Source organism: Tympanuchus pallidicinctus, unplaced genomic scaffold (genome assembly GCF_026119805.1).
Source record: "Tympanuchus pallidicinctus isolate F22 unplaced genomic scaffold, pur_lepc_1.0 scaffold35, whole genome shotgun sequence".
Lineage (NCBI taxonomy): Eukaryota > Metazoa > Chordata > Aves > Galliformes > Phasianidae > Tympanuchus > Tympanuchus pallidicinctus.
The window spans coordinates 895,031-922,825 of NW_026294753.1; the positions used below are offsets into that span (position 1 = coordinate 895,031).

General features: G+C 45.9%; 1 protein-coding gene across 8 annotated transcripts in view; it reads left to right on the forward strand.

The window, feature by feature from the left end:
- The window catches only part of HIVEP3 (HIVEP zinc finger 3), a 221,902-nt gene that overhangs the window by 168,347 nt on the left and 25,760 nt on the right, over window positions 1-27,795 (forward strand). For all 8 annotated transcript variants that reach the window (XR_008210280.1, XR_008210281.1, XR_008210282.1 and 5 more), the window contains one exon: window positions 2,142-2,287. Coding sequence is in view for 5 of the 8 variants with exons in the window: in XM_052699164.1 (XP_052555124.1) it covers window positions 2,142-2,287 (146 nt within the window). In the remaining 3 variants the exon portion in view is untranslated. The remainder of the gene's footprint in view (window positions 1-2,141; window positions 2,288-27,795) is intronic.

A 27,795-nucleotide genomic window follows, 5' to 3' on the forward strand; every position in this document is an offset into this window, starting at 1 on the left:
TTTTGCAGGAATTACGTTAATTTCAATGGGGATAAATTGACCTCATGCCAAGTCAAGAAACGTTTTTAATTAGATGATCAGTGGGAGTGAAATCCCCAGTTTAGTCTCTGCGATGCTTATGACTGGCACAGATTAAGAAGCTGCTGGTTACTCAGGAAGACGCGATTTCCCGGAGCTGCGTAGCAGTGGCATCAATCACAGGTTGAGAGTTCAACCTTCAGTTAACTCCAGCTACTTTCCTTAAGTCTTTTCTTCCTTATGGAACTATAAGCTGTCAGTCAACACAGCAGAAAATGTAAAAAAGCTCTGATATTTTGTACAATTATGCATGCAGCAAGCTACCAGCGAGCAGTAGTACTGTGTATACTGTCTACGTACTTGGCTTGATTTCTAAATTGCCAGTGGGATTTACTGAGCAGATCAATTCTGAAGTGACTGTAGGCTGCAGTGTGCATGTAGGGATGGTTAATTACACTGTATCGTGCTTGCACAGTTTGTAAATTAAACGAGATTGTAACAGGGGGTAGTAGTGACTGTATGATTTTGGCTCTCCACGGTGCCTTTCATCTGTCTATGTTTTGTGCTTTCAAAAGTTGCAATAAATAAACCTCATGCTACATCTAGAAAGTCAATTGTTTTGTATTCCTCAAGGAACTGAACTGGGAAGGCTTTCACTAGCGTTGTTGTGGACGTGTAGCTGCCATCAGGAGGTGAAGTCATAGTGCTCCATGTTAAGTTTTCAGAGGTGCCACTGATTGGCTCTGAGCACAGAGCACATCCCCATAGAATCATAGAGATCCATCTGTGCTGTTAAATTGTTGTAATGGTGCCTGGCCCCATTCTGGCCTGGGTGGATAACCCACGTGGTGCCCAGGAACATCAGGGGAGGTTGGAGGAGGCATCTTGGAAGCATCCATGGGGCTGATGGTGTGGAGTTGGGATCATCTGTGTGACCTGGCCCAGGGCAAAGAGCAGCCCCAGGTCCCACAGAACTTTTCAGGTCTCTTTTTGAGCTCTGTGGCTTCTCTCTTACCAGGGGAGACAAAGAGGCACCTGGTGAGTGCTCTGTTCCCTTGAGATAAGTGCTCAATCACCCCGAGAGCTGCCACTGTCTCCAGTGGCCATAGAATCAAAGGTGACCAACTCAGATTTAAACTTCTACAGGCAGGAATTCCTCTCCTGACCCTATGTCTTTCAAACCCTCTCTCTTCTTCAAGAAATAAAAAATGAAGTGAGAATGTGGGTGATTCAGTTGTACTTCAAAGATTTTTTTGCATTTATGTAAAATGTAACCTGGGTAAAAGGCAGCTCACTTCCCTCTCGCAAAGCTTTGGAGACCCATTATGTGTAATGTTAGGTTTTAACAGGGAAACTTCCCAAGATTCCATTCCAAGTGTGAGAGCTCCACTTGCGTTGGGCAGAGGCAGGGAGGCAGCTCTGACATTTCAGTCCATTTACCTTAACAGATAACATGACACGTGCAAGATGAGATGTCAGCACACGGCTCAGACCTGGCTATGAACAAAGGGTGGCCAGGGGTAGCAGTGAGAAAGGCAAACTCACCCTGGGAACGTGTGGGGAGGTCGAGGGTTGTTTTCTCCCATTGGTTTTGTGGCTTTCTGTGCACGGCGCCCTCGGCAGCAGTTTAGTGAGAGGAAATCACCCACAAGCTCTGACTGTCGAGTGATTTACATCCAGCTTAGGTGGCCCAAATCCAAAACTGTGTGAGTGTGTGTGCGCGAGGGGGAAATCCAGGGGTTGAGGTTAAATATATGAATTCTAGTGAGGTCTGCTCTCAAGATCTTTATTCATATTAAGGGAGAGGATGATCCAAGGACAGAGCAGTGGATTTGGGGACAGAGACCCATGGCCGTGCCAGATGCTCAGATTCACCCCAGCACCTCCCTGGAGAGCCCTTAGCCACCATGCATCTAAACAGTACTTCCAAGAGTCCATTGTAAACATAACCCAACCTGCAGGGCTCAAAATCCAGAAGCAGGAACCGTGTTTCTTGAGATGTTGTCCTGTCACGAGCAGCCTGTGTGATGGGCTGCTGTTTCAACCTGCAGTGTTTGGTCTGTGGAGTCTGTAGAGTGATGTTGTATGTAATCAATGATTGTTTTGCTCTTTTGGGGAGATAGGTTCATTTGCCTTCGCTCCTTTCTAATGAAGGTCGAAAAGATATAACTAGAGCTGAGAAGGAAGAGGATAAAAGAGGAAAACCAGAAGAAGAGGCTGTTGTAACCAAAAGAGGGGAGCCAGTCAGGATCAAGATCTTTGAAGGAGGGTAAGCGTCAATTTTATTTCTCTTTTTTTACTGTTTGTATAGGAGTTGTTGGTTATAGTGATGGCAAGTTGGTGGAGGTGCTGTGTGGAGGCCAGGTATAGCTGGATTCCAGATCTCCTTCAGCAGCCACCTTGCAAACCCAGGCCTCGAGATCAGCAAATACTTCAGACTGCATTCATGTTCTTTTCTGAGTTGTCTTCAATTAAGAGCCCCCTTGATCTCATCTGTGAGCAGGTGGTTGAGCGAAGACAGCTGAAGAGCACAAATGCATCTCGCAGCTGTCTCTGACGTGGCAGAGATGCTCTCCATGTCTTCTGCATCCTTCCACAGCCTTCTCCTGAAAATGAACTTCCTGATGGTTGTTGCCATTGTAATGAGAAACTGGGGAGCTCCTTCCTTGGCTTTTAGATGGGGGAGCAAAGAACCATTGTATATATGTGATTTTAAACCCACCCAACTGAAGTAGCTCAAACCAGAATGGATGCAAGGTCTAAATTTGATGCATATCTTTATTCTTAGGTCCAGGTAATGCAGAGTGCTATTCTATAATTCAGCACTGGCCTAATATTATTGTTTATCTTTTCAAAAATGAAAAATCAGTTAATGAGTAGCATGTCTGTAGGATGCAATTAGTTTCATACTTCAAGATCATCCTTCCTGTGTGTTGCAGAATCCTGAGCAGGATTAATCAGTTCTTTTGTTGCCATTGGGTGGTCTTGGTTTTTGTGTGCTAGAAAAAGGCTTTAATTAGTCAGTGGTTGTGGTTTTCTCTCTGCTGTTACCTGTTGAAGTTTGCTTTTATTTTAAAATATTTCATTAACGGATGATCAAACCATCTAACCAGAGGAGTAAAGCGGTGCTTTGTGAGAGGAAAGCTGCTTGTTGGCTCAGGACTGCTCACCTCTCACCCAGACTGCATGCACAGCTCGGGTTTAGGTGTGTGTTGGCAACGAGTGGTGAGCACTGAAGGCCAACCCTGAAAGGAAAAGCCCTTCCCTGTCACCTGCCCTCAACCTGTAATGGTTATGGCAAAGTGATTTAGGGAGGGAGCCCAGGGGGTGGCAAGAAGGCAGCAATGAGTGCACTGCTGTCATCCTTCTGTTGCATGCAGGGCCATGGGACCAAACGAGCGTTGGGTTTTATTGCCTCAAATCTCCATGAGAAGCCTCCATTTCCTGGGTAATCCAGGACTCCTTCCTAAGTGTGATTAAGGAGGCTCGCCATTAACGTGATGGGAGAATCACCCTGCCCCTCGCAGAGCTGCTCCACGGAGGTTCTTTGGGGGCAGTGCTTCAGTGCCACATCTCCATGTCCCCCATGTCCCGAGCAGAATGGGAGGGGAGTCACATTTTCTAAATGACAGACACAAAATAAAGCAACTTTTCCGATATGGTGTGTATAAGCCAGGATCAGGGAACGTATTAGTCATCCTCAGCGTATGCTATGTTTTATTTTAAAGTTCCTGTAGCATCAGCTTAAAGCAGCCGTCCTTCTGGATACGAGACAGAATATAGTAGCTGCTTAATGCCAAGCACAGGCACAAGTGTAAGGCACCAGATTGGAGAAATGCATTTCACATCTCAACAAGATGATGTGCACACTGCTGAGAGGTCGGGCAGGGCAGGCTGTGCTCCCAAGGTGCTGCTACAGAGCTGGTGCTTTGTGCCACAGCCCCAAAAGCTTTCTGACATTGAATCCCTTGGTCTCAGCAGCTCAAATCTGCAAGGATGTTTTCTTACAGATGAATCTGTGGGTTGCTTAGTGCATTGCACAAGATGCTAAACGGATCAGGCGTATTCCTTGCCATCTCCTGCAAATGTTTCATCAAATTGCATCCATCCTCAAGATGTTAATTCACCTACTTTATTTCCCCTCCATAAATATTCCCTCTTTTGTTTCATTCTTCCCTTATTTATCAGTTTCACGTGATCTGTTCCAGGCTTGACCCATTCTTCCATTGCAGAGCAGTTGGTTTCAAATCTTTTGAAGCCAACCTGTGCTTTTTTGCCTCTACCACGGAGGGTGATTATAAAGAAATTCAAGCACTCCTACACAATTTGAACTTGCTGTATCTCTTTTAGCTCCATCTTCCTCTCAGTTTTTTTTTTTTTCTTTGAGCTCTTCCCTTTCTCAATGCTATTTTCAGCACTTGCTTTTTCTCCCACTGCACATCCTTCTTCCAGCCCTATTTCTGCCTTTCTCCTATTCCTGCCTTGCTCACAGCACCCAGGACCAGCTCTGCTCCTGGCCAGAACCTCATTCCCTGGCTTCCAGAAACCAGGAAAGCCACATTTCATGCTTCCATCACACCCGATGCCCATCTTTAAGGAACAAAGTGATGAACCTGCTGGAGTCTCTAGAGCTGTGCTCTCTCTCCGTGTTGTGGCTTTGGTTTCTTTGGGATGCAGGGAGAACACGTGTGGCTCTGCCTTGGCTCTTCCACAGTTAAACACAGTTTTGGGTGGGCTCCTGTTTGTAGAATGTTTGCAAACAAGTCTTAAGCTCTATATGTAATTTCATATGTAAGCTCTATATGTATGTTTCAATGTATGCTCATATATATATACATGTTTCGATATAAGCTCTATATGTAATTTCAGCAGTGGATTTGTATGGAAAACCCTGGAATTTTATAGGACTGGGTGCACCTCTGCCATGGCCAGCGTTTGCTCCCATCGTGAGCACCCATGTACTCAACAAACAGCAAAGAGGTGGGAGCTCAGCATCCCACGCACAGACTGGGCACTGCACTGCCTTGTTAGGATGTATTGGGAGAACCATGCTGTCAGGCAGCTTGTACTCCTCAAGGAGCACATAAAAATATCCACTGGCCTTGTCCTCAGGGTTGCCACGGTGGTTGTGAGCAGTGAAAATGAGCTCTGAAGGTCATGCTGGCCAGCACAGTTTCAGAAGTGCCACGATTCCTCCCTCTGTGTCACCTTCATCAATCTGCTCTGGAGTTTCGGGGGCACTGGGACCATTCTGAAATCTTACATCATGAAACTGTAGATTGGTATTGACCTGATTTGAAAGTGAGGTCCTTGATAGTATCATGGGCTTGTAGGGAAATGTTGCCTGTTTACTGTGCATTAGCATCTTCATGATGAAATCTGATAGCGACAGGGGTCAATACGTGTCCTCTGCTTCACAGCCACATCTCTGTGCTCTTATGGAGCCCACTGCATGGCTCTTTGGGGTCACTGACTGCAACTAGTAAGGAAAGCAATACCAAGATACAAGGGTTAAGAACAACTGACGCTGACATCCCCAGAGCAGCATCATGTAAGATGAGTACTTCAAAGGGAAGGCAGAGGTGCTCTCTGTGGGAACTGCTCCGCTCTTTTTTTCTGTAATCAGGAAAAAAAAACTGCATGTGGTTGCAATGTAATGGTCACAGCCCCGAAGCTTCCTTTCATTCACACCATCCCATGTGTGCAAAGCCGCACATGAGCAAGAAGAACCCATAGTGGTGTAGTGCAGGGTATCTTAACACTGAGAAAGATGCTCTTGGTGCTGTTATGACCCAGGCTGCTCTGGACTTTGGTCTGATTCAGACATGAATCTGGGCCCTTCACTCCTTTTCCTCACCAATAAGTAACAGGGTCTTTGACAGGCATGGGTTCTTCTGAACCAGAGTGGTGGGTCTCCTCCACCTTAAATCACTGCTCTGTTAGTTGGAGTGAATTCCTGTCCCACAGCCCCTTCTGCCTAACACAGTGCATATAACTGGGGGGATTGCATGAGGACTGACCGCTGAGCTCCTGGAGAGCCCTGGGATTGGGAGGGGAGAAACTATTGCCTCCAAGCTGCAAGGCTGCTTTTGGGATTTTAGGCAGGCAGGAGGGAGATGGGGACATCACCAGACAGGTGGGAGATTTTTCTTCCCAGTGCTGAAGGAAAACAGAAAATCCCTATTTTATCAGACGTGAACATGATTACTAATTAGAGGGCCAAAAAAAAAAAAAACACAAAAAAACAACCTTTTGCAACCCATTAGCTGTGTGCATTCCTTGCTCCCTGCTCTCCTCCTGCTGCCGCTGGGATCTGCGGTCGGTTCCTCCGGGTGATCTCACTCCATTTCTATGACCGGCCACAGAAACTGCAGCTTCCCACCCCCTGCTGACACACACCTCCCGGAAAATCCCTGGCACAACAATGCAGGAGTTTTATTACCCTGGAGAAAGCCCGCTCTGTTCAACAAGCAGACTTTCTCAGCCTGTAACCCCAAACCCCTGCGCCGAACCTGGTTCGTTCAGGGGATTTCCTCTGCTGCTTAGATGAGTTCTAAGAATTCATTGTGTTTATTTTGCAGGAGTCATTTATCCCAAAGACATTAATTTGAGCACACAATTAGCGGCAGAGGCGGAGTCTGTCTGTATCTCCTCCAGCTGCACTGTGCATCAGCGGTGCATGGTGTTCCTTTGCTTATCTGCTCCAGTCTTATGGGGGAATGCACTTCATGGCCCCAGGGTGGTGCCTCACATATGACATGAAACAGTCATATTTCACAGCATAATCATTTCTTGGGTGAAAGTAAAGAATTCCTGAAATTTTCTTTTTAAATAGAAAGTGAAAGGGGTTTTCCTGCTGCTGTGCAGGGGAGGGTGGGATTGGTATGAATGCTGTTCCATTGGGGTCAGAGTGCCAGACTGACCTCTGGCTGTTAATCTGAGCATCTTGCGGTCGGTTGCTGGATTTTCCCTGCTTCCAGGAGTGCTGAGGAGGCATTGCTCAGCCCTGTGGCTGCACAGCCCCATGGAAAATGTGGTCCTACCTGTGTCAAACTGCACACTAAAATGTGGTTTTAAAACTTTTAAAGCCAAGTCATCAGCTTGTGCACAGGTATTTATCCTGCTTTTGTAAAGGACCTTTAAGCAGATGTGTGAATTTTCAACACATCAGACTTGACAACAAATGGAGAGCTTTCATGCCTTGAGGTCTGAGGCATACAGCCCTATTGCTCAGACAGAGCTGAGGGTGCTCAGCCACCGTGGGTTGGGCATGATGGGAAAAGGGAAGGGGAGAGCAATCCCTGATTTTGCCTTATGAAAATGAGACATCACATAAAATGATGGCAGCTCTCTGAGAATCCTCCCCAATGGAGCCTCCAGTTCCCTGGATGGGACATCCATGTTCATAGGGTTTGGAGCAGCCTGTGGGGTTGGAGTGCTCCCACTTGACAGGAGCTGGGCTCGTGGTTCCACTGGGGAAGAACACATCCCACTGTCCTCGTCCCAGTAAAAGAACGTAAGATCTCATTGAGCACCATACGTTTACACTCTGTTTTTTTTTTTTCATAGCACAAGCAAAGCACATTTTCTGCTTAAAAAGCTAACAGTCCCGAGAAGACAAGACACAGGGTGGCAATTTAAGGAAGGATGGATTTATGAATGTTACCGCTGCTGACAAGATGAAAGGAGAGATGGTTTGAAGAGCCAGGTTGCAGGCAGTGAGGAAGGCTGTCTGAAGGCTGCATGCAGGAATAGCAGCAATGAAAAATGGCAACTAGAGAGAAAAATGGCAACTATTTTCAAAAAGAAAGGAATGTGTTCTTTTTGCTTTGAAAATCATTGCCTTCTTACTTTAGAGGCTACGTGGAGAGAAGGTTCCACTCAACCCGAAGCAAATGATTTCCCCACCCCATAATGTGTCTTTAAGAAAATTTGGATTTTTACAACTTTTTAATTCTGGTCTTACTTAAGCAACATTTCTGCCTGATAACTCAGATTGTTGCCAAGAAACTGAAAAATCGGTTGTTTTTGGAGGTCTGCTCAGGAAATCCTTTCTTGGAACGGGAGCTGCGAGGTACACAGCAGGAAACGGAGCGTGGAAGAGGAGGGAAGCACAGAGCTGGGCAGAGCAAAGCAAAGGTGCCACTCACTTGGCCTCAACCCCAGGGACCTCGCTCTGTTGATGTGTGGGATGAGGCTGGCAGAGCTGACGTGGTTCCTTTTGGAGGAAGGTTGTGGGGCAGCTCTGAAACGGCTCCAGCTCTCGAACCCACTGCTCTCACAGATGGTGCCATGTGCCAGGAGCTCTTGTATCAGTAACCTGGCAGTAACTTCGGGTTGTTAACCCGAAAACAGGTTATTAATGTCTGTTGGGAGCAGCTTCTGGTTGTGTAAGCAATGCTGAAGCATCATGCAAGATCCCAAATGGGCCTTTGGGGCAGAGCCCAGAGCTTGAAGCACTTTGTATTTCCTTGCTTTTATGACAGTGTTTATACCCTGTGAGTTTGATAGCCACCATAAATGCTCCTCAAGGCTCTGTGCAGCGTGAATCAGCATCATTCACATCCAGTCTCTTCTTTACTACCTCCTTATGGATGTGGGTGCAAAAAAGCATTACATCCTCTACGTTTTGGCCAACTGATCACAGATCCACTCTCAGTTCCCATCCCAGGCCTGGATGAAGGAATGCTCACGAGCACATGGAGCGCTCACACCAGTGCTGCCCATCCCTTCCCTCGGCTCCTGGTGGCAGGTCATCCCTGCATGCTGCCAGCTCTCCTTCAGCGCCAGCTGTGTTTGCACTGAGCAGTTCCTGAACATGCTGTTCCCTGAGCATATCCTGCAGACAGCTTGGTGGTTGGAGCAGATCTGTGTGGCGGTGCACCCCTCCTCTGCCTGTGACTCACTGTGGCTCTGGGATAAGTCGTTCTGCTCCCTGTGCTCCCATTCCCTTCCTTGGGAGAGGGGACATCAATTCACCTGGTGCTAAGCTTGCTTATCTGCTTATCTAATATTCCTCAATGGGAATTGTTATTGTTTTACCCCATTTCCTGCCCTGAAAATCTTGTCGCTTTGCTTGACAATTGGATTCACTCTGCAGCTTATGCCTGTTTTCCCAGGAAATTAGACAAACACAGAAGGATTCAGTCTGGGCTGTTGTCTGGCTTTCTTTATTATTCTTCCTAAATTATTTTCTGTACAGCCAGCCCACTTTCTTAACACATCTTTCTGGCAGGCGCTCATAATGCTGCTTGATGCTAATTTCCCACAGACAGTTATTAAGAAAAATTATCTCAGCTTCCCGTGTGACCGTGTGTGGGATGCACACCTTTCTGCACTGGGCTCTGTCCTGAGTAAGGATGCCTGTGAGCATCCATCAACCTGCCTCTTGGCTTCCCTGTGCAGTGCACTTGGAGTGAGGCAGAGACCTTGGGTGCACAGCATTCCCCATGGGGTTTTCCCAGCCCCTAATTCTGTTCACTGTGACATTTAACCTCCCCCTTGTGTTACACAAGGACAAGACTTCCCATTTGCTGTCATCTCAAATGAGGAAAAATATAAAGTTAAATAATATTATGCAAGACAGTGTCTTTGACGCCATGCAGTGGTGCCTGGTGATGGCCAACCTGCCTTGCTGGCATCCCATTGCACCTTCGTTTGGGGAACGGAGTGCTCCAGGTGCCAGACTTGTCAGTCTCCCATTGTAGCACTGAATTAAAGGCCTATTATTAATTGCATATGTTCTAGTAGCTGCTTGGCTTATGACACTTATGACATCCAAGGTTAGGTCCAGCAAGATAACCAGGAACAGAGACCAACAAGTGCGTGGGTTACTGGGGTGGGAAGCAGCACCATTTTCTTTCCTTCTTCATTGGAAAGACAAGTTCAGGTCACTGCAAGCAAAAAGACAGGATGGGAGCACTGCATTGCTTGGGACCTCTCCTCTCTGCCCTGCAGAGAAATTGGAGATCTACCGCTCTCTCCCTGTCTCCATCCTCTCTCTGCAGAAGAGGAGACAAGGAGGAATGATGGTGTTGGGTGTTTTTGTTCCAGACCTCATATCTCTTCTGGGGGTTGACCAGACCATTCCACATGTCTGAGGTGAAGCCTTTGGCCAATGTGACACTGAAGTCCAGGAAAATGATTTGTAATCATGGAGAAAATGAATGGTTACCTGTGCACTGGTGGCATTTGGCACAACAGAATTACCAAGAAGAACTGAAAAACAGCATTTATAGAATCATAGAAGCATTATGGTTGGAAAAGACCTCTAAGACCACCACTTCCAACCTCAAGCCTGATGCCCACTGACTACATCCCTCAGTGCCACATCCCTGTGGTTCTGGAACACCTCCAGGGACGGTGATACCGTCACTCCCTGGGCAGCTATGCCAATGCATCAGTGCTCTTTCTGAGAAGAAATTGTTCGTGATATCCAGCCTGACCGTCCCTTGGTGCTGACCTCTCATCTTATCACTGTTACCTACGAGAAGAGACCAGCCTCCACCTTGCTGCAACTTTTCAGATCATTCTTCCCATCTAGGTCAAAAAGTACCACCAGGGGCTGCAGGACCAGGACTGCTGGCAGAGCAGTCAGAGAAGTTGTGATATCCAAGAAAACAGAGAGGGACTCAAGCATTTCACAGTGCCTTGGTCAGATGGCTGAGGGAAAGCCAGTGGAAAGGAAGGGTGTGATTTGATCAGGCAGTTTTGGCAGATGAGTTGGGACAGAGAAAGTAGAAATTGTTTAAAAGGAAAGAGATTGTGATTATTCAAGCAGGAGAGGGTCAGGCTGGCTGGAAGGTCTCAGCAAAGGGAGAGGGGATGGGATGGGATGAAGAGAAAAAAAGGTACGAGCTGATGTCAGGAAAGTGGAGAGAAAAAGTGGATGAAGGTCAGAGATGATCTCAGGATTCAGGAAAAAACGTAATAGGAATTGACACATACAGGTACCAAGTAAACATGACTCATATGTGTACTTCTCCAACATTGCACATGCTCTCAGTTTCATAAGAGCAAGCATTTTTTTTCTTCTTTTTTTTTTTCCAGTTTAACAAAAGGCAGTTGGGTGCTTTCCTTGGTTGAAGTTTTGAAAACGATAGCCTAAAAGAATCTGTGTGGAGTCCTGATGTGAGGCTGCGCTCTCCTGGGCTGCCCTTCTGCACCTCGGACTCACAGCCATGACACAACGTCTTACTTTGAGCCACTGTCTGATACGGCCAAGTGTCTGGAATAATAAAGTCTCCATGTGAGAGGGCTGCATGTGGGCTTGTGGCAAACATCAAGACTGTGAGCTTTGCACTTTAATGATTCAGTGACACAATCTCCCCAATTAATTCAGCGGAAAATTTGAGAAGGCGAACGTTTTTACCAGCTTTACTTAGGATTATCCAGTTGTTAGCATCTGCACATCGAGCAGCCTGTCCTATACAGCACTGTAAATAGACACCCTTTAATAGATTCCAAGTACTGTGCAATCAATTAGAAACCCAGTGTTCAAATAGACAGACCCAGAGCTGACTGCCTGTTGCTCAATCCGTATCCCACTAGGTAAATGGCAGGAAAATGACTCTGAGAATATAATTCTGGCTGTTTGGGACTTCCTTTTCTGTCCCTTCCTAATGATGAAAACATTACTTTTGAGCAGATAGATCTCTTCTCAAGGCAGATGTTAATCTGATTCCTGCTCATCTGTTTCTTTTCTTGTTTTGTTTTGTTTTTAAACTCATCCCAAATGTTGTAGTTGGTTTTCAACTGTCTTAAATGTCAATCAGAGAATCCCAGTGATGGCAGATGGATGTGAAATTCTTGGGATTGTTCTGCATGATGGTGGAGGAATGGTGGAGTCCTGACAGTAAAATGTGCCTAAATGATATTGCATCTTCTCAGCCTGTTTTTCTGCTATTTAGAAGTTATGCTTGGTTTTCAGTTTTAGCTTGTTTTTGAGGAGGAGCTCACTGGGGGCACAGGCACATGCATCTCAAACCTGGAGCTGATCTGAGCCCAATGATCTCTGGGTCATAAAGTGCTGTAAGGCAGCTGTCAGCCCAGCTCAAGTTCTCCAGGATGGAGGAGAAGGAAAAAGCTGTGATTGCAAACTGCAAGTGCTTAAGGTCATTTCCCTGACCCGAAGGACCTACTGCTGCTCAGGCATTTATGCAAAATAAACTGAGTGAGGAAGGAGGGTAGGGTGGGCTGTCACCCTTTAAAAACATGTGAGAAATCCTAGCATATGTATGGAAAAATGTGAATCCAGACTGACTGTAACTGTGTGTTTTGTGAGTAGACTCGTGTGACCTAAGGAGATGTTTTTGCTGCTCTCTTTCTGCTGTTTATTCTAGTCTAGAAATAAGACTGAAGAACAGCAAGCTGTATATAGATTGGAAACTGGAGAGCTCCAGTTTGGCTAACAAGCAAGATCTTGCCTTGTTCTTCTGATGATGTTCACCTGAGAGCTCTGCATGGTGATTGGGCTTCCTAGAGGTTCATGAGTTTTTGATTGCCTGGGTCCTTGTGTTTCCAACTGTCATTCTGTACATGGGGGGTCATCAGGTGTGAGGAGCTAATTTCATAGAATGATAGAATCATAGGGGTTGGAAAAGACCTCTAAGGTCATCAACACCAAACTGTCAGTTCATCACCATCAAGTTGTTAATAGACCTTCCTGTTTGTTGGGTGCCTTGGTTTCTTGGGAAGCCTGGGAACAACTGAGCTGGTTTGGGTGTCTCTTAGTAGGCCTGTGCATAGTAGTGGCGTTTTCAAAGATCAGGTGTTTCTCACAGGTGTTTTTGATCAACACTTAAACCACTGTTTTTTCATGTTTGTGAGTATCATCTTGTATTCTTATTCAAACAAACCATTTAATTGCTGAACTGAGATTCAACTCTCTGCATTTCAATCCCCTTGCAAGACCAAACAGCGCTTTCAAACATCAGGTTCTCTGCAAAGCATTGGGCTAAGAGTGCCACAGCAGCCTGATTGTTTTATAAAATGAGAACTTACCCAGATGTGAAAGGAGCAAAACCCTTTGGTACAGAAAATAAATCCCTCTTGATGGCAGGAGAGCTGTGGTGGGACCAGGGACCTGTGGGCTGCAGGTGTTTGGGGTGAGCAGTGGGGAGAGACATTGTATGGCATGAAGTCCATGTATTGCAGCTACATAAAAATGGGATATCGGGAGTTTAGGGTAAGGACTGATCAACTTTTCACAGTTCAAAAAGATGAGGGATATTTGGTATAGTGATGTAGAATGGGATAAGTGATTTCTTTTTCACTTGGCTTTGGTATGCCCTCAGTTTGTGGGTATTTTCCTTTTTTTTTTTTTTCCCCAAAAGGCTGTAATGTACCATAGTAACATCTGTGTATATGGGAATATAGGACATCAGTACAAAAAAAAGCTAATTAGTTTATTTAGCCAGAGTACCAATGGGCTGAAGTTTTAGAGTGGAAGTGTGCTGGTTTTACCACAGAGTATTTATAACAGTCATTTATTGGGAATTCAGATCTTCATATGTTGCATCTTGAGCTCAATTTATTGAGCTGAAAGCTGAGCACACTGATTAAGATCTTCAGAGGTGCTGAGCAATGGGCAGGGCTGATTGCAGTTGCCCTAACTGTGGGTATTTGTGCCTTTGCAAATTGGGTCTTCATGTAGATGTCACCATATGGGCTTAATAAACTCACAGCAATCAAGAGTGAAAACTGTGGCCCTTCTGCACGAGCCCGCTGTTGAAGCTGATGGTAAATGAAGAAAGTGCTAATATGTGGTGAAGGGTACTTGTAGGAGGCAGCAGGCTGCAGAAATAGAGGAGCTCTGGGAGCCGCCAGTCCTGTCCTGTGCTTGAGCCACAGGTCTGTGAACATTTACAGTTCTGCAGCTTGACTTCTTCAGCAGAGAAAGCCGCAGCGATTTCTGATGCCGCACCGCCGGTCCCTGGTGCGCGGCTGCTTTGCAGTGTGTAAATCTCCGAGGCACCTCAGCATAAAACACACACGAACCTCTCTGCTAAAGCTGACGGAGGTTTTATGTCTTGCAGTGAAGAGCAGTGATTTAAAATAGCTTCTAGCTCTGCCCCCGCTTCGGAAGGGGCCTTCACGGTCCTCCTCTGGAGAGCAGAGGCCGTGTCAGCACTAACAGCAGCCGGTTATTTTTGCACAGTCCCCGCAGCCTTCCTGCCATCCCTTCCAAAGTGTCACCAGCACCGCCGAGGTCACATCTGGAGCAGCGGGTTCGCGAACCCTGCCTGGAATGGGACGGTGCTGCTCCACAGATGGCCCAGTGCAGGGAAGTCCCGGCTGGATGGCGATCCCACGGGGGCTGGTGGCTGTGGGCAGCTTCCTGCCGCGCTGTGTTTATCCAAGAAAGGGGAAGGCGAGTGGTTTCGAGGAGGAGTCGCTTCGGATTCTTGCGGGCTTTGATGTCGCCTCGGATTCAGACAGCAGCACGTCTTCCTATAGACCCGGCCGGAGGCAATCCCACCGCCCCGTGTGAGGATGTGGGGGTGAGAGACCCCCGGGGAGCCTCTGCGTGTCCTTGGGAAAAGTGCCACAGCTGTAGAGAAAACACAAACGGTTGCTGCTGTGACTTCCTGGAGAGAAACGGGAACGTATTTTGCTCTCAGCAGAAGTGAGCATGATATACGGGCACTTTTGACATGCAGACATGCAAAACAGAGAGAGAAAAAGTTCTAGGCAACAATTTATGTGTTGTTTTTTTTTTACTTTTTTTGTTGTTTGTTTGTTTGGAAAGAAAATATCCTGAAATGTTGGTGCAGAGAGGGATTTCCTGAGGTATGTGAAGAATGGCCTTTGCGCCCTGGATATAGCACTTTATGAGCAGACTGGATCTTGTCTGCCATCCGCCCTCACTGCTGATCGTGTCCAGACCCCTTCCAGGTGGGAACTCCTCTTGAAGGAGACAACAGAGGTCTCTTCCCATTCCCTGGGTTCTCATACTGTTGGAAGAAACCACAGCGTGCTGCAAGTCGTCCATCCTCAGCGCCGTGGCATGGTTGAAGTCAACACCATTCCTGCTGTTATCTGGGGGAGCCTCAGTCTGTGTAGGGCTTTTCCCTTCTCTTTGCATTTTGCCAACTTTTCTTGCAGAATGACTCTGAAGTGCAACCTTTCCTGCCCGTATACAGAAGTAAAATTCACCAGCTGCTCACACAGCTCCTCTGCAGTCCTGTTCTGCGTGCTTGCAATATCATTCTGGGTCTGTCTCTGTTTTGAAAAATTGGGAAGAAAAGTAATTTCCTTGTACTATGTCTACATAGAGTCCTCTTTGCGTCCGTTTTTGATGACAAAATAGCCCTTCCTGCTCTGAATGGTGATAACACTCTCCACTCCCCATGTATTATTTCTACAACCTTTCTTCCCTGCTGGAAAGAGCTCTCTGAAAACATCTGCTGACCTTCTTCCTCCTCCTTCAGCTCACCTCTGCTCTGAAATGTCTGTCTGCAGAAATGATGGCAACATTTAGACTGCGTGTCCCAGCACATCACACCGACCTACATCCTCCTGTTGTTTTCCCTTGCTATCCACCGCTGCCCATCTGCTATCTTTTTGTATGTCCTTGGGGCTGGATCTTGGTAAATTAGTTTTTCACTCTGTGTTCACTGTCTGCACAGTAGACCTGTAGGCACTGCGTTATGATAAGTAATAGGGATCTATCTTTGAGAAATATTACTCCTTCATGTGCGCAAAGTGCTGTGCAGAAGGGGTCTGGCTTGGCTGCAGGAAGCTCGTTAGGGGACCTAATGAGAGCAGCCAGCCCATGGTGCGGGAGCACAAGCAAGAGCTCCGCTCCTTTTAGGAGCTGCTTTCAGTTGCTCCTGCTTCAGCCTGGAGGTGCTCCAAGTGAAAGCCCCTGCAGGTCATCAGCAGGCAACGGTGCTCTCAGGGGCTCTTTTAAAATTTTTTTATCCTGGTTAAACTTGCTCCTCCTCCCCCAAATCTTACAATCTTCCACCATTAGCACACGCGACCATTGGCACGTTCTCCTTCTGCGAGACTTCCATGGGAACCTTTCCAAGGAGGACTTCTTTCACAGCCCCTCTCAACCCACAGGGGAGGTGACCGGACCTGTCGCGTTTTCCATCACTGACCTGGGAACTGCTCTCCTCCTGCCTCCCACCCCACCTCCTCCATGCTACCGACTCGTCTCCATGCTGCAGATGGAGGGACCGCATCCCTGCCTTCCTCCTTTCCCAGCTGCATTGCTATGGAGTCTGTGATCTCACCCACGAGCGTGGCAGGACGGCTGGGAACAGCTGGAGCCTTGTGGTCCCGCGGTCCTCGCAGGAATTTCTGCATCCTGGAGGAGTGGGAGCTTCCCGCGGGAGAACGGCACTGAGCGGAGAGCGCTGTCCCGTGAGAACAGCACTGCTGCTGGGGTTTGCAGAGGCACGCAGCCGTTATCTGAAGCTATAGAGCTGCATCTGTAGAAGTGGTTCCTAAAATTAGCAGGCTGATGTGGGACTGTGTGGCTGACTAATGTTTAGGGACTTGCAGAAGAAATCACCTAGGGTGTGCATGCATACTCTTTAGGCTACAGAAGAGTGTGCTCTTGGCACAATCATATTTTTTCTTCTGATTATTATAATCATTATGCACTGAAACGTTCTGTACAGCAGTCGTAAAACACGCCGGCTAACAGCAGATGCCTGAGAGAGAAGGATTTTTACTTCTTTTTTTAAGTTCAGTTGCTGAAAAATGACTGGGGAAAAAAAAAAAAAAAAAAAGCATTATGGGTTTTCCAGATTTTTTCCTCAGTAATTGTGGTATCTAATGTGTTTTTTTGATTTGAGGCTAAAAGATGATGGTTTTGAGCTGTAGGTCCTGCAAGCACAACTTTGGCTCTGCTCACCTCCTCACACATCATCATGGGTAATGCAGGCTCTGCCCCTGGTTACCCCTGCGCTGCCCTGTTTCCTTCAATTGCTTTGCAAGGACGAGCGGAGCTGCCTAAATTGTTGTGTTGATTATGTGCAAGAGAGAACAGGATCCAGCTCCCTCTCTCTGGGCTGCATTGGTTTTTTGTAGGGATAGCGAGAGAAGAAGGAGAAAATCACAACGTTGTGAAATTGCTGAGCTCAGAGTTTCTGTCTCAGAACGTGCCCTCGGAGGAGCAGTGTGATGGGAGGGGGAACCTTCAGAATCGCTCGCCAGCTGTGGTGAGAGCTCCTGGAGAGCTGTGGGCCACTGCAGAACTCATAGAGGATGGTCCTCAGGGATTTCCAGCGGTGTGCAGAGGTGAGAATAGCAATCACCGCCCAGCTGGTGGGAATTCAACTGCTCAGTGAATGATTTGCAGTGCTCTGGACCCAGCTTCTGCTCTCCAAACAAAACCTCCACCTGACCCTGCTGCCAGAACTGGTTGGTTGGTTTGGGACCAAATTTTGGCTGCAGAAACACTAAAAAAAGCCTTTTCCACCAGTGTGCACCTGGGTGTTCATAGATTCAATGGAAGGATGACTCACTGCTCCTTGCCAGGTGATTCACAACACAGGTCCTCCCTGCAAACAGTGACTCCTCATTATCATTAGAATCGAGGAAGGCTTAAACTCTGCTCCTGCTAATGTAGATGAGTGCCCAAGAGCCGAGGTGCTTTGCTCCAGCTCATCTGGAACCTCTTACAGCTCTAGAATTGGTCTGAAAAGTCATAGGATAAAATTTTCTAATGGAGTTCCTGGAGTTTCTGCTGTCCAGTTGGATTGATGGTATCTCAGGTCTCCTTGGGACCAGTCCTCATTTCCTTGCTTGGCCTTGACAGGAGACAGGAAGCACAGGAAATGAGAAGTAATTAAATCGTTTCTTTAAAATTGTTTTGTCTTGGATCTAACTTGAAGGATGGATAAAGTCTTGGGATGAGTCTGAGGCTCATGTTTCCTCAAAGAGTTTCTCTATCTCCTGGAACACTACAGAATTTCATTAATGATTATAACCCCCAGGTGCTGTGGAGTAGAACGAGGACTGACATGATGATCTGCTTGTAGGTGATAACCTAAGCCCGATCCATTCGGTCCTCCAGGATGCTGAGATGCCATAATAACCTGAGTGGCTTCGGGTATTTTGTCAGTTGTGGTTGTTTTGGAAGGAGAATGGAAATTCATCAACCATCAACACCCAGTGTGATAAGGGCAAGAACTGACCGGAACGTGATACTGACTGAGTGCTTTTGTCACGGGGTTACTGTGGTTCTCAGATTGTCTTTACTATGTGTTTGTGTTCTGTTTTGTTGCCTCTGGGAAAGAAGGGACCAGGCAGCTGGACTTGCTTTTATTTACTATGCTTCACTATAGCCAGAGGCTCTTTGGCTTCTGTGTTATAGAAATAAATCTAGCCTATTATTATTATTTATTTTTACTACTTATTAAGAACTTTCACTGGGGAGTTGGACCTCACTCCGGGAAATGCCAGACTTGGAACCAGCATATTCCACTTGCTCCCATGGTTCCAGTCCCATCCATTGCTCTTTGTGCATCAGTCTCATCCATCGCTCTTTGACATGAGGGGACCATTTCTCCTGGAAAGACACCCTGCTGTTTCCAACTGGTTCCCTGGCTCCTGCTGGAGCTTCACATGGGGTTGGCAGAGGGGTTGTCTGGGCTTTCTTGTGAAGACATTTGGAAACAAAGTGTTTGTCTTGAAGAAGTTATTCTGTAATGTGCAGCGTATCGGGTTCACTTCCAAGATTCTTTGAAATCAAGGCACTTCCTGTTATTTCAAAGCATATCCAGGCCGCCACTTGGATGAGGCTTGCATTATTGTTAATGGCAGCCAGTCTCAGACATTCAGATTTTATTGTGCCAACAGTTTATGGATGGGTATTCATGTCACTGGTGAAGAACTGAATGAAACTCAATACTCCCCGCAGGGAGCTTGCTGGAGCTGCTGGAAGCCTTCTGCACTTGGAGGAGCAGTGTTTGGGTTTCTATTGCTAAGTAACAAAAGGACAGGGATAAAAACAGCTCCTGCACAGCACCCTCCTCCCAGATCTCCATACACCTACATGGGGAGCTGAGCTCTGAAGCCTCTTTATGCGAAGAGGAGGAGACTGGAGGAGACTGAGTTTCTCTGGGAGAATTCATCCCATGTGTCACACTCAGAGGGTGGAGGCGGAGGAACTTGAAGGGAAGTTTTGTTTTCCTTCACCATCCCTGTTGTTTGTAAGGAATCCTCCTGCGATGCTCCCGAAATCTGTCACTGACTGAGCAGTGGGAACAAAGATGTGGGAAGTCACTGCAATGGCATCCTTGTTTCAAAAGCTCTTTGGAAAATAAGCTCAGATGTAAGGAAGATGGACTGAAGTCTCCTGAGACAAGAAGAGGAAAACAACTGTGATGAAGCAGATGTCCATCAGGGAATGGATTTATTCTGAGCCATTTTTGTTGCTTGCTGGTATGGTGAGGTCAGCCCTTCTTTTTTTTTTTTTTGTCTCTGCGTATCTTACCTATAACACAATCATTACCAAAGTTAGCTGATACTAAAGGGAAAGTGGAAGTAAGCAGCGATCCCTGTATTACAGTGCAGCCTTCCTGAGAGGAAGGAATAACTGCTGCTTGCAAGTGGCTTCTCAAATCTGCTTGAGTGAATCAGTTGCACCACACCACACTTTTTTTTTTTTTTGTCTCATGAAACACCTTACAAGTTTGCTCGAAATAAGGATGGCTGAAAATTTCCTTTCTCTCACTTGCAATACTCAGGGAATTTTAGTAGGTGGCCTGGCCATACAGTAAGTGAACATTAAGATCCTGTAGGACAGGACATCCACTGCCATCACACCAAGGACACTGGCAGTGAATGGGACTCTTGGCCAATGGAATCGTCTCCAAGTTGCCAATACTATTAAAGTAACCATCTTCTGTAGCTCTGACTACAGCTCAGTTGTCATCCTCCCTAATTTGTGCCAAAAGTCTCTTTATTATTCATCTGAGTGATTAGAAACATTCATAATGAGATGCAGTTATTGCTGTTAATAAATAATAATAATAATAAAGATTTGGAAATATAATCAATTGCATCTCTTCCACAGCATTTCATTGTAAGGAATGAGACCTGAAAGCTCATCATCTAAATTGTAGTCAGATGCCTAAGACTTGTGGTAGTTAGGCAAAGATGGAAGGAGTATGTACTAATTTCATAGAATGGTTTGAGTTGGGAGGGACCTTTGAAAGCCATCTGGTCCAAATCCCCTGTGATGAGCAGGGACACCAACAGCTCCATCAGGAACTTAGAGCCCCAGCCAGAATGACCTCGAATGAGGTATTTATGGCCAAGTGTTTTTCATTTGTAATGTAAAGATGGATTGAAAATAGCATCAGCTGTTGATGGGTAAGTTTGGTCTGTTCAGTTCTTGTAACTTCTGAGTATTTCTTGTTACTACTGCGATCTTTGTCTTTTCTTTGGTCTGCACATGGTGCCGCTTGCTGCTCTCCAGTGATGTTGCAAGCAGGTTATTTCTAGGACATAACATAAGCTGAATTAAGTGTGGATGTTGATCTGGGTCTCAGCTTTCTCTTGTCCCACTTAGTGAAGCATGGATTTCAAATGACCCAATGAGATCTGCAGCACCGCCCGCCCTGCCGTGCTCCCACTGCAGAGGAGCAAATAATCACCCAAGGAATGGGGCCCAGGGGATCCCTGCTCACAGCGCCTCGCTCCACAGCCACAACAGAACCATGCAGCTAAATTTCCCTTGTGTGGTGTTTGTCTTAATTACTGTTTTTCATAATGTGCAGAAATCTGGCTTTTTTAACCCAGTGGTGTTTTAGTCTGCGAATGTGCCATGTGGCTTCTTCTTTTTTTTTTTCTTCTCTATTTTTCCCTTCTTTATTTCTTAATGAAGAAGGAACCAACCTCATTAGGCACCATTTTTATAAGTCGTGCTATAAAGGAATTAGCTTTCAGGCTGAGCATAAAGTATATTTTCTATGTTAAAGACCTTATAGTTGGCTGCTATGCTATAGATTCATTATAGAAGCAGTAGAAGGCATTTTCTTTTCCTGCTTGCCTACCCTTAATTCTGGTGACCGTAGATGGAATGGCTCTATCTGAGGTCCAGTGGTGTTGAAAAGCAGAGCAATCACTTGCAGAAGTTTAAGCAATTAATAGATGAAACAAAACAAACACAGATTTGGACCAAAAAAAAAAAAAAAAAGTGAAAAATTTTCCACCCCAACCTTCTTTTAATTACAGAATCACAGAATGGCCTGAGTTGAAAAGGACCACAATGATCATCTTGTTTCAACCCCCCTGCTATATGCAGGGTCACCAACCACCAGACCAGGCTGCCCAGAGCCACATCCAGCCTGGCCTTGAATGCCTCCAGGGTGTTCTGTGAAGCATCAGTTGAGCTTGTTTCTCGAGGGATATGAAGAAATTCCACTCTTTAATAATTCAGAATTTAACGACGTAGCAATGCAGAGTACTTATAGGCAGCAGTGATTTTTTTTGGTGTACCTGTACCCCATAGATGTGTTGCATTGAGGTGCAGTTTGTAAATGGGGTATTTACTCACTCCTAATAGGCTGGCAGATAAGAAGGCAGAAGAGAAAATGTATTTCTATAGCCTAGTCACATGGCTCAGTGGTTCCTCGCCTTTTCCCATGGCAGGAACAGTAAGGTTTTTTCCCCTTGACTTCATTGGGTAACTCGGGGCAGTCTGATAGCAAGTCTCTGCTGTGTCCTACAGACATGGCGTCTGGCAAAAAGGGGTCAAAAATGGAGCAAGCAGAGCACTGTGAACATCTCAGAATGAACAGACACCGCACAGAGAGTGCGAGGAGGAGGCAGCCGTGTCCAGCTGAAGGACATGATCTTCCAGCCCAGCCCAGGGCTGAGACCCACAGGTGTTGAGCATCCTCTGTATATCCCAGTCAGACCAGGAGGGGATGGAAAACCAAAGAAAATTCGTCCAGGCATGGAATTAAAGAATCATAGAATCATTTGAGTTGGGAGCTTTGAAGGTCATCTAGTTCAGCTCCCCTGCAATGAACAGGGACATCTGCAGCCAGATCAGGTTGCCCAATCAGTGGTATAGAAAGAAAAATCTGCCTGAAACAAATGTGGAGCTATCAATATAAGATAGTATCCAGTGAAAAATGATGTGTCACATCCCTTCCATCAAAAATGGATGGTTCTTCGCACAAGCATGAAAAGATACACCATCAAAATGCATTAATGTTTATACACCCCAGAAGCCAAATTCTTACAAAGAACTCTTTGAGTGTTTACAAATGTGTTGAGACAAGCTCTAGAGTTTGATGGCAGCTTCAGAATAGAGACCCTCTCTCAGGAGCCAGTGACTATTCAAGAAGTACAGTGGGAGGAATGTGTTACTCCACGCTTAAATTGGACGCATCCTTTCAACATACTCAGTAGTTTTAAATAATCTGTGAGTTGTAATTTAATCCAATAGAATTCAAGAATTTAATGATATGTTTGGGACTACTAAGTGGCACAGAGCATCACAGGCTTAAAAAAAATATGGGCATTGCAGGGACTGAGTTGGTGCTGAGAAATGAAGTCCTGGAGCAAGGCCATCAAACACAGTGCTTCCTCCTTGACATGGAAAGCGACAGAAGGACGAGAGGCCGCCTGTAATTAAAACAGCCGTGGCATTGAGAATCACTCATAGCACTTAGGAAAACAGTGGCAGAAAGAGCTGCTTTGGGAACAAGGAGTATCTGTGTCAGTACTTAGAGTCAGAGTCATTATCTGGACATTGTTTGATTGATTCTGATGGGGGAGGAGGAGGAAAAAATGGAATTGGGAGAGGGACTTGCAGGCTGGATTTTCTCTATGAATACCTTATGAATGGGCTGTATGAGTTGATTGTGGTGGGTTTTTTTTTTAGTGTGACGTTTTTCCTATTTGATTTGATCTTCAGTAAGGAAAGGTGATGTTGGAGCAACGCTGTGTGTGTACCTCACCCCACCCTGCCTGACTGTGCTGAGACAACGCTCCAGCATTGCCATCATGCAGCAGTGTGTCTTGGAACGATGTGTAGGGAAGTCTTAGAAATGGGCACATAGAAGTGGAAGGTGAATGTGGTTTTTTGTAATGCTGCCATCGTATCCTTGTAGTTACAAAACCAATTACTACTTTTTTTTTAGTCTTTTTCTTTCATATTTTTCTATGGGCTGGGATGTGGTGCTCAGGTTCCATGTGCTCTGCAGTAGCTGTCTGACTTCTGCATGTTCTGAAGATGGTCCACACATGGCCCAATCACTAAATAAGAAGCAAGAAACTATGGAAGTTGTTTCACCATCTCTGCTCCTAATGGGCTTAATTGGACTTAATGGAAAGGAAGCCCAGAAGGAACAGATTATCCCATGCATGCAATCAGTGCTACTCCACATTTCCCCATGCTAAAGTGCCTAAAGATGGCCATTTGCATGGATGATGCGCACACCATGCAGTGAATACTTTCACCTTGCAGTAAGGGCACTTTCATTTCTCAGTCTGGTTTCATTTCTAAATGCAATTCAGTAATGAAAGTCCGGGTTGTCAGCTTGTTTAAAGCAGTGCAGTATTATTTACATTGAGCCTTTTTTTCCCCCCTGAAATAGTTGTGTTTTTAGAGCAGCTTGGAATGACAATTAAGTGATTAGAGTGCAGAGAGGATGAAGCTGTATAACAGCAGAAAGAGCCATAATGAGTATAACTGTAATTTTACTTCTAATAGAGTAGAAAAGGTCTGATGCCAGAACCCAAAATTAAATCAAGCTTTCACTCAAGCATAAAACTCAGAGGAGTAATAACACACTGCACCGTTTTTGCAGTTCTGTATCCATGTACAACACTGGCTGGTGTCGGGCTCTCTCTGTGCTGAATTAATTGAACTGAGAGAGATCCCATGGTTGTGTTGAGTGTACCACACTGCCCAAAGATCTGTTCCAGGTTGGGGTGGTGGAGCTGCCCTCCTGGTGCAGACCAGCTCACAAGAACACAAATCCTCTTGCTCCTTCTCAGTCAAAATAGGCTCTGCTGGCTGAAGGATTTGCTTTTGCTGATGGAGAAATGCCTTTAAAAGGCATTCTGTGTTCAGTGTTTTTATGCTAGTAAAAGCTCCTTGTGTGGATTTGGGTTGTTCACGCATATTTTCTGTGCTGCTTTCAAACTCTGGCTGTTTGTCGGCCCTTGGAGACCACTGTGTGTGTTACAGAGGTGTCAAAATGTGTGTCAGCTCCTCCAGTGGATTTGCAGAAAGGAGCTGTACCCAGTGAGAGGTGCTGCAAAGCCTGAACACATGGGAGGTGTTACACTGCTTAAATCCGTGCCATACTTCTGTGCAGGGTAAACCTACCTGAGAATGCTCCCCATCTTTTTTTTATATTTAGCCTACATTTTCTATTTTGTGTTTTCACTCTGCAGTTCATGGGATTCTTTTGGGACTTTGATGAACTGGAAAAGTGGGCCCATGTGGACCTAATGAGGTTCAACAAAGCTAAGTGCAAGGTTTTGCACTTGGGTCAAGATAATCCGAGGCATCTACACAGACTGGGAGAATTCCTTGAGAAGGACCTGGGAATCCTGAAAGATGAGGAAGCCCCGTTCCTGGAGGTGCTCAAGGCCAGATTGGTGGGACCCTGGGCAATCTGATCTTGGTACTTGACAGAGTGGTTGGCAGACCTGCCTGCTGCAGGGGGGTTGGTATATGATGATCCCTGGGGTCCCTTCCAACCCCAGTCCTTCTATGATTCAGTGATAACCATCCATAGTAACGAAATGTCTCCCCATCCAGGCCATTGCACATATCTCTGATTAGCCTGTCCCCTTTCATTTATCTACAGTTTTGTATGTTGTTTCAACCATTCACTTTTTGCACGTTTTCCTTCAAAATTCATCTTTACATCAGCAGGGAGGTTACTTCCTCCCCCTCTACTCTGCCCTGGTGAGGCCTCATCTGGAGCACTGCATGCAGTTCTGGGCTCCCCAGTACAAAAAAGACAAGGATCTCTTGGAAAGAGTCCAGCGGAGGGCCACGAAGATGGTGAAGGGCCTGGAGCATCTCTGCTATGAGGAAAGGCTGAGTGAACTGGGTCTGTTCAGCCTTGAGAAAAGAAGACTGAGAGGGGACCTGATCCAGGTCTATCAGTATCTGAGGTGTGGGGGACAGAATGGCGAGGCTGGACTGTTTTCAGTGATGAGTGGAGACAGGACAAGGGGAAACGGCTGGAAACTGCAGCATAGGAAGTTCTGCACAAATGTGCGCAAGAACTTCTTTACAGTGAGGTGACGGAGCACTGGAACAGGCTGCCCAGGGAGGTGGTGGAGTCTCCTTCTCTGCAGATGTTCAAGACCTGCCTGGATGGCGACCTGTGCAACCTGGTGTAGGGAACTGCTTTGGCAGGGGGTTGGACTCGATGATCTCTGGAGCTCCTTTCCAACCCCTACAATTCTGTGATTCTGTGATTCCTTCTCATCTTTTTTTCTGATGTGCTTTTGTCATTCCAACTGTGAAACACAAAAACTTGGACACAGAGTTCCAGATGTGGTCAGTTGTGGACATATTTCCTTTGACTTGACGTTCCTGCACTGACCTCCCCATGTCCTGGTGGTCTGGCTGCCATGTCACAGTACAGAGCTATAGGATGAGACTCCTGTGGCTTCTTTTTCCATGATATATGGGCTCTGCCAGCGTTCATTTTTGTAGGCAAACTGGAGGATCATTGATCTGCCTTTGGAGAGTGCCCACCCATGGTGCTTGCATTGCTTCTGAAGCAGCTGACGTGTCCCACACTGCCCAGTGCCACCAAGGTCGTGCAGACAAAGCCATGATCACAAGGAGCGCAGTGTGGGGATACACCCACTTCATTGTTTCCCATTCAAAGAAATGTGGAAAATTGCCCTAGGTAAAATCCAAGCTGTGAGGACCCACCAGGGATGTTACAAAAAGCTGACAGGGTAACTTCAGCTTCATGCCCTGTGTCATTTTTGCCTTTTTCATTTTCTTTTGCAGTGCCATAGAATTCCTACTCCTACTATCTACGCTCGGATTCCTGCAGAGAGGAAACGAGTGGCCTGCATTTATTTCTGAAGCTGTCTTTAGAGTTTCTCCTCCATGTATGTTATGCATACATGGTGTGTCCTGGTGACCAGCATTGCTGAGGAGCTAATGGGCATTTTGCTTGGTAGGAGAGCAGCCCTGCCAAGGAGCTTCTATCCAAGCAGTCATGCTGTCCTTGACGTATGCTTGTATCCACATGAACTGTGTGCTGGTCCTTCATAATCAATGGAATCATAGAATCATAGAATTATTAAGGTTGGAAAAGATCTCTAAGATCATCAAGTCCAACCATCCAACTACCACCAATATTGCCTACTACACCATGTCCCTAAGCACCACCAATGGCTAATCTTGGGGGTTTCCATGCAGGAAAGCTGGCGGGTCTTTGATCATTCTTTATTTCCCATACAGATTGGATGATCACAAGGAACACCTTCCCTTTTAGGTGCATATTGATGAGACTGAAAGTCTTACATACAAAATACTTCAAAATGCTTCTTAAAAGTATGGTCTTCTTTTGATGTGACTTGACATTGAAATAACAATATTTTGTGTTCATCTAACTTAACCTGTTCAATTCTCTAAGCAGGATTAGTCAGTGCTGGTAAATGTTAAAAACAGCAAGTAATCCATGACAGGTACATCCCCTGACGAAGGCAAATGGAGATTCAGTCTGATAACAATGCATTCGTTTTCAGTGCCTTACAACTATTTCATAAAGGTATTTACTGATAAATGACACAGTTTTTGTGCTCCTCCAGACCCTCGTCATGGGTGAGTTGTGAATACAAAATTTCAGTAAGCTTGGTGCACAGAATGAGACCACAGAGGTTTCTATGAGGAAGTTCCCACTTTATGTACTGAAATTGAATCTACAAAAATGAGTTATTGTCCCTCGTGTTTGTATCAGCATTCATTGCTTGGTCATGAGATATATTACAGAGGCTGGGGTTTGGGGATTGGCAAGGGCTGTTTGTAAAAGATAATTACTGGGAGATTTCTCTGCCAGATGCTCCCATATCCATACCCTGTCCTGCCTCACTCTTCAGAAATTTCAGTTGATCTTGTGCAATATTCCCATCTGATACATCAGGATACTAAAAGATTGCTATGATGCTTTTAGAAACCTGGAAATGACATTGTCTAGTCTGGATTTTGTAGAGAAATGCTTTTGTTTGTTCTGCTGTTGCTTGGCTTGAGCTAAGGGAGATTTCCTTGTAACTGGCCTTCAGGACACACCTGTGAAGGGTTCCCAACTCCCTGTGCAGGGTGTGCATTGGGTAAGGATAAGTATTTATGCTGCACGTTGAGATTTAGAGAGAGTATTGCTGGCATCACCATGGGAGAAGTGCTCTGATTGTCCAGTGGGGAGCTGTGATAAGGGCAATAAACGTCCTGGTAATTAGTGACATTATAATAGCTATGCATTTATCAGCAATCTGTCACATTTTGCAGGTGGCATAAGACATAAATTAGATCAGCTAATACCAGGGCAGACAGTCAGGGACTTCCGAAGGATTTGACTGAGCCAGATGAGTGGGCAGCCTGATGACAGATAAAATGGGCCATCAATAAAAACAGAGGCCTAACACCAAAGGCAACAACTGGAGCTGCTCGGGTCACTTGACTGAGAATTAATTGCAGCAGCTCGGGAAAGGATCAGATATCTGATTCCTGTTACTGTGCACCAGAGATCTGAAAAGCAAACAGGGGAGTTGAACAAACATCCAAACCGGCTGAGGAAATGCTTGTTCCCTCGCTGC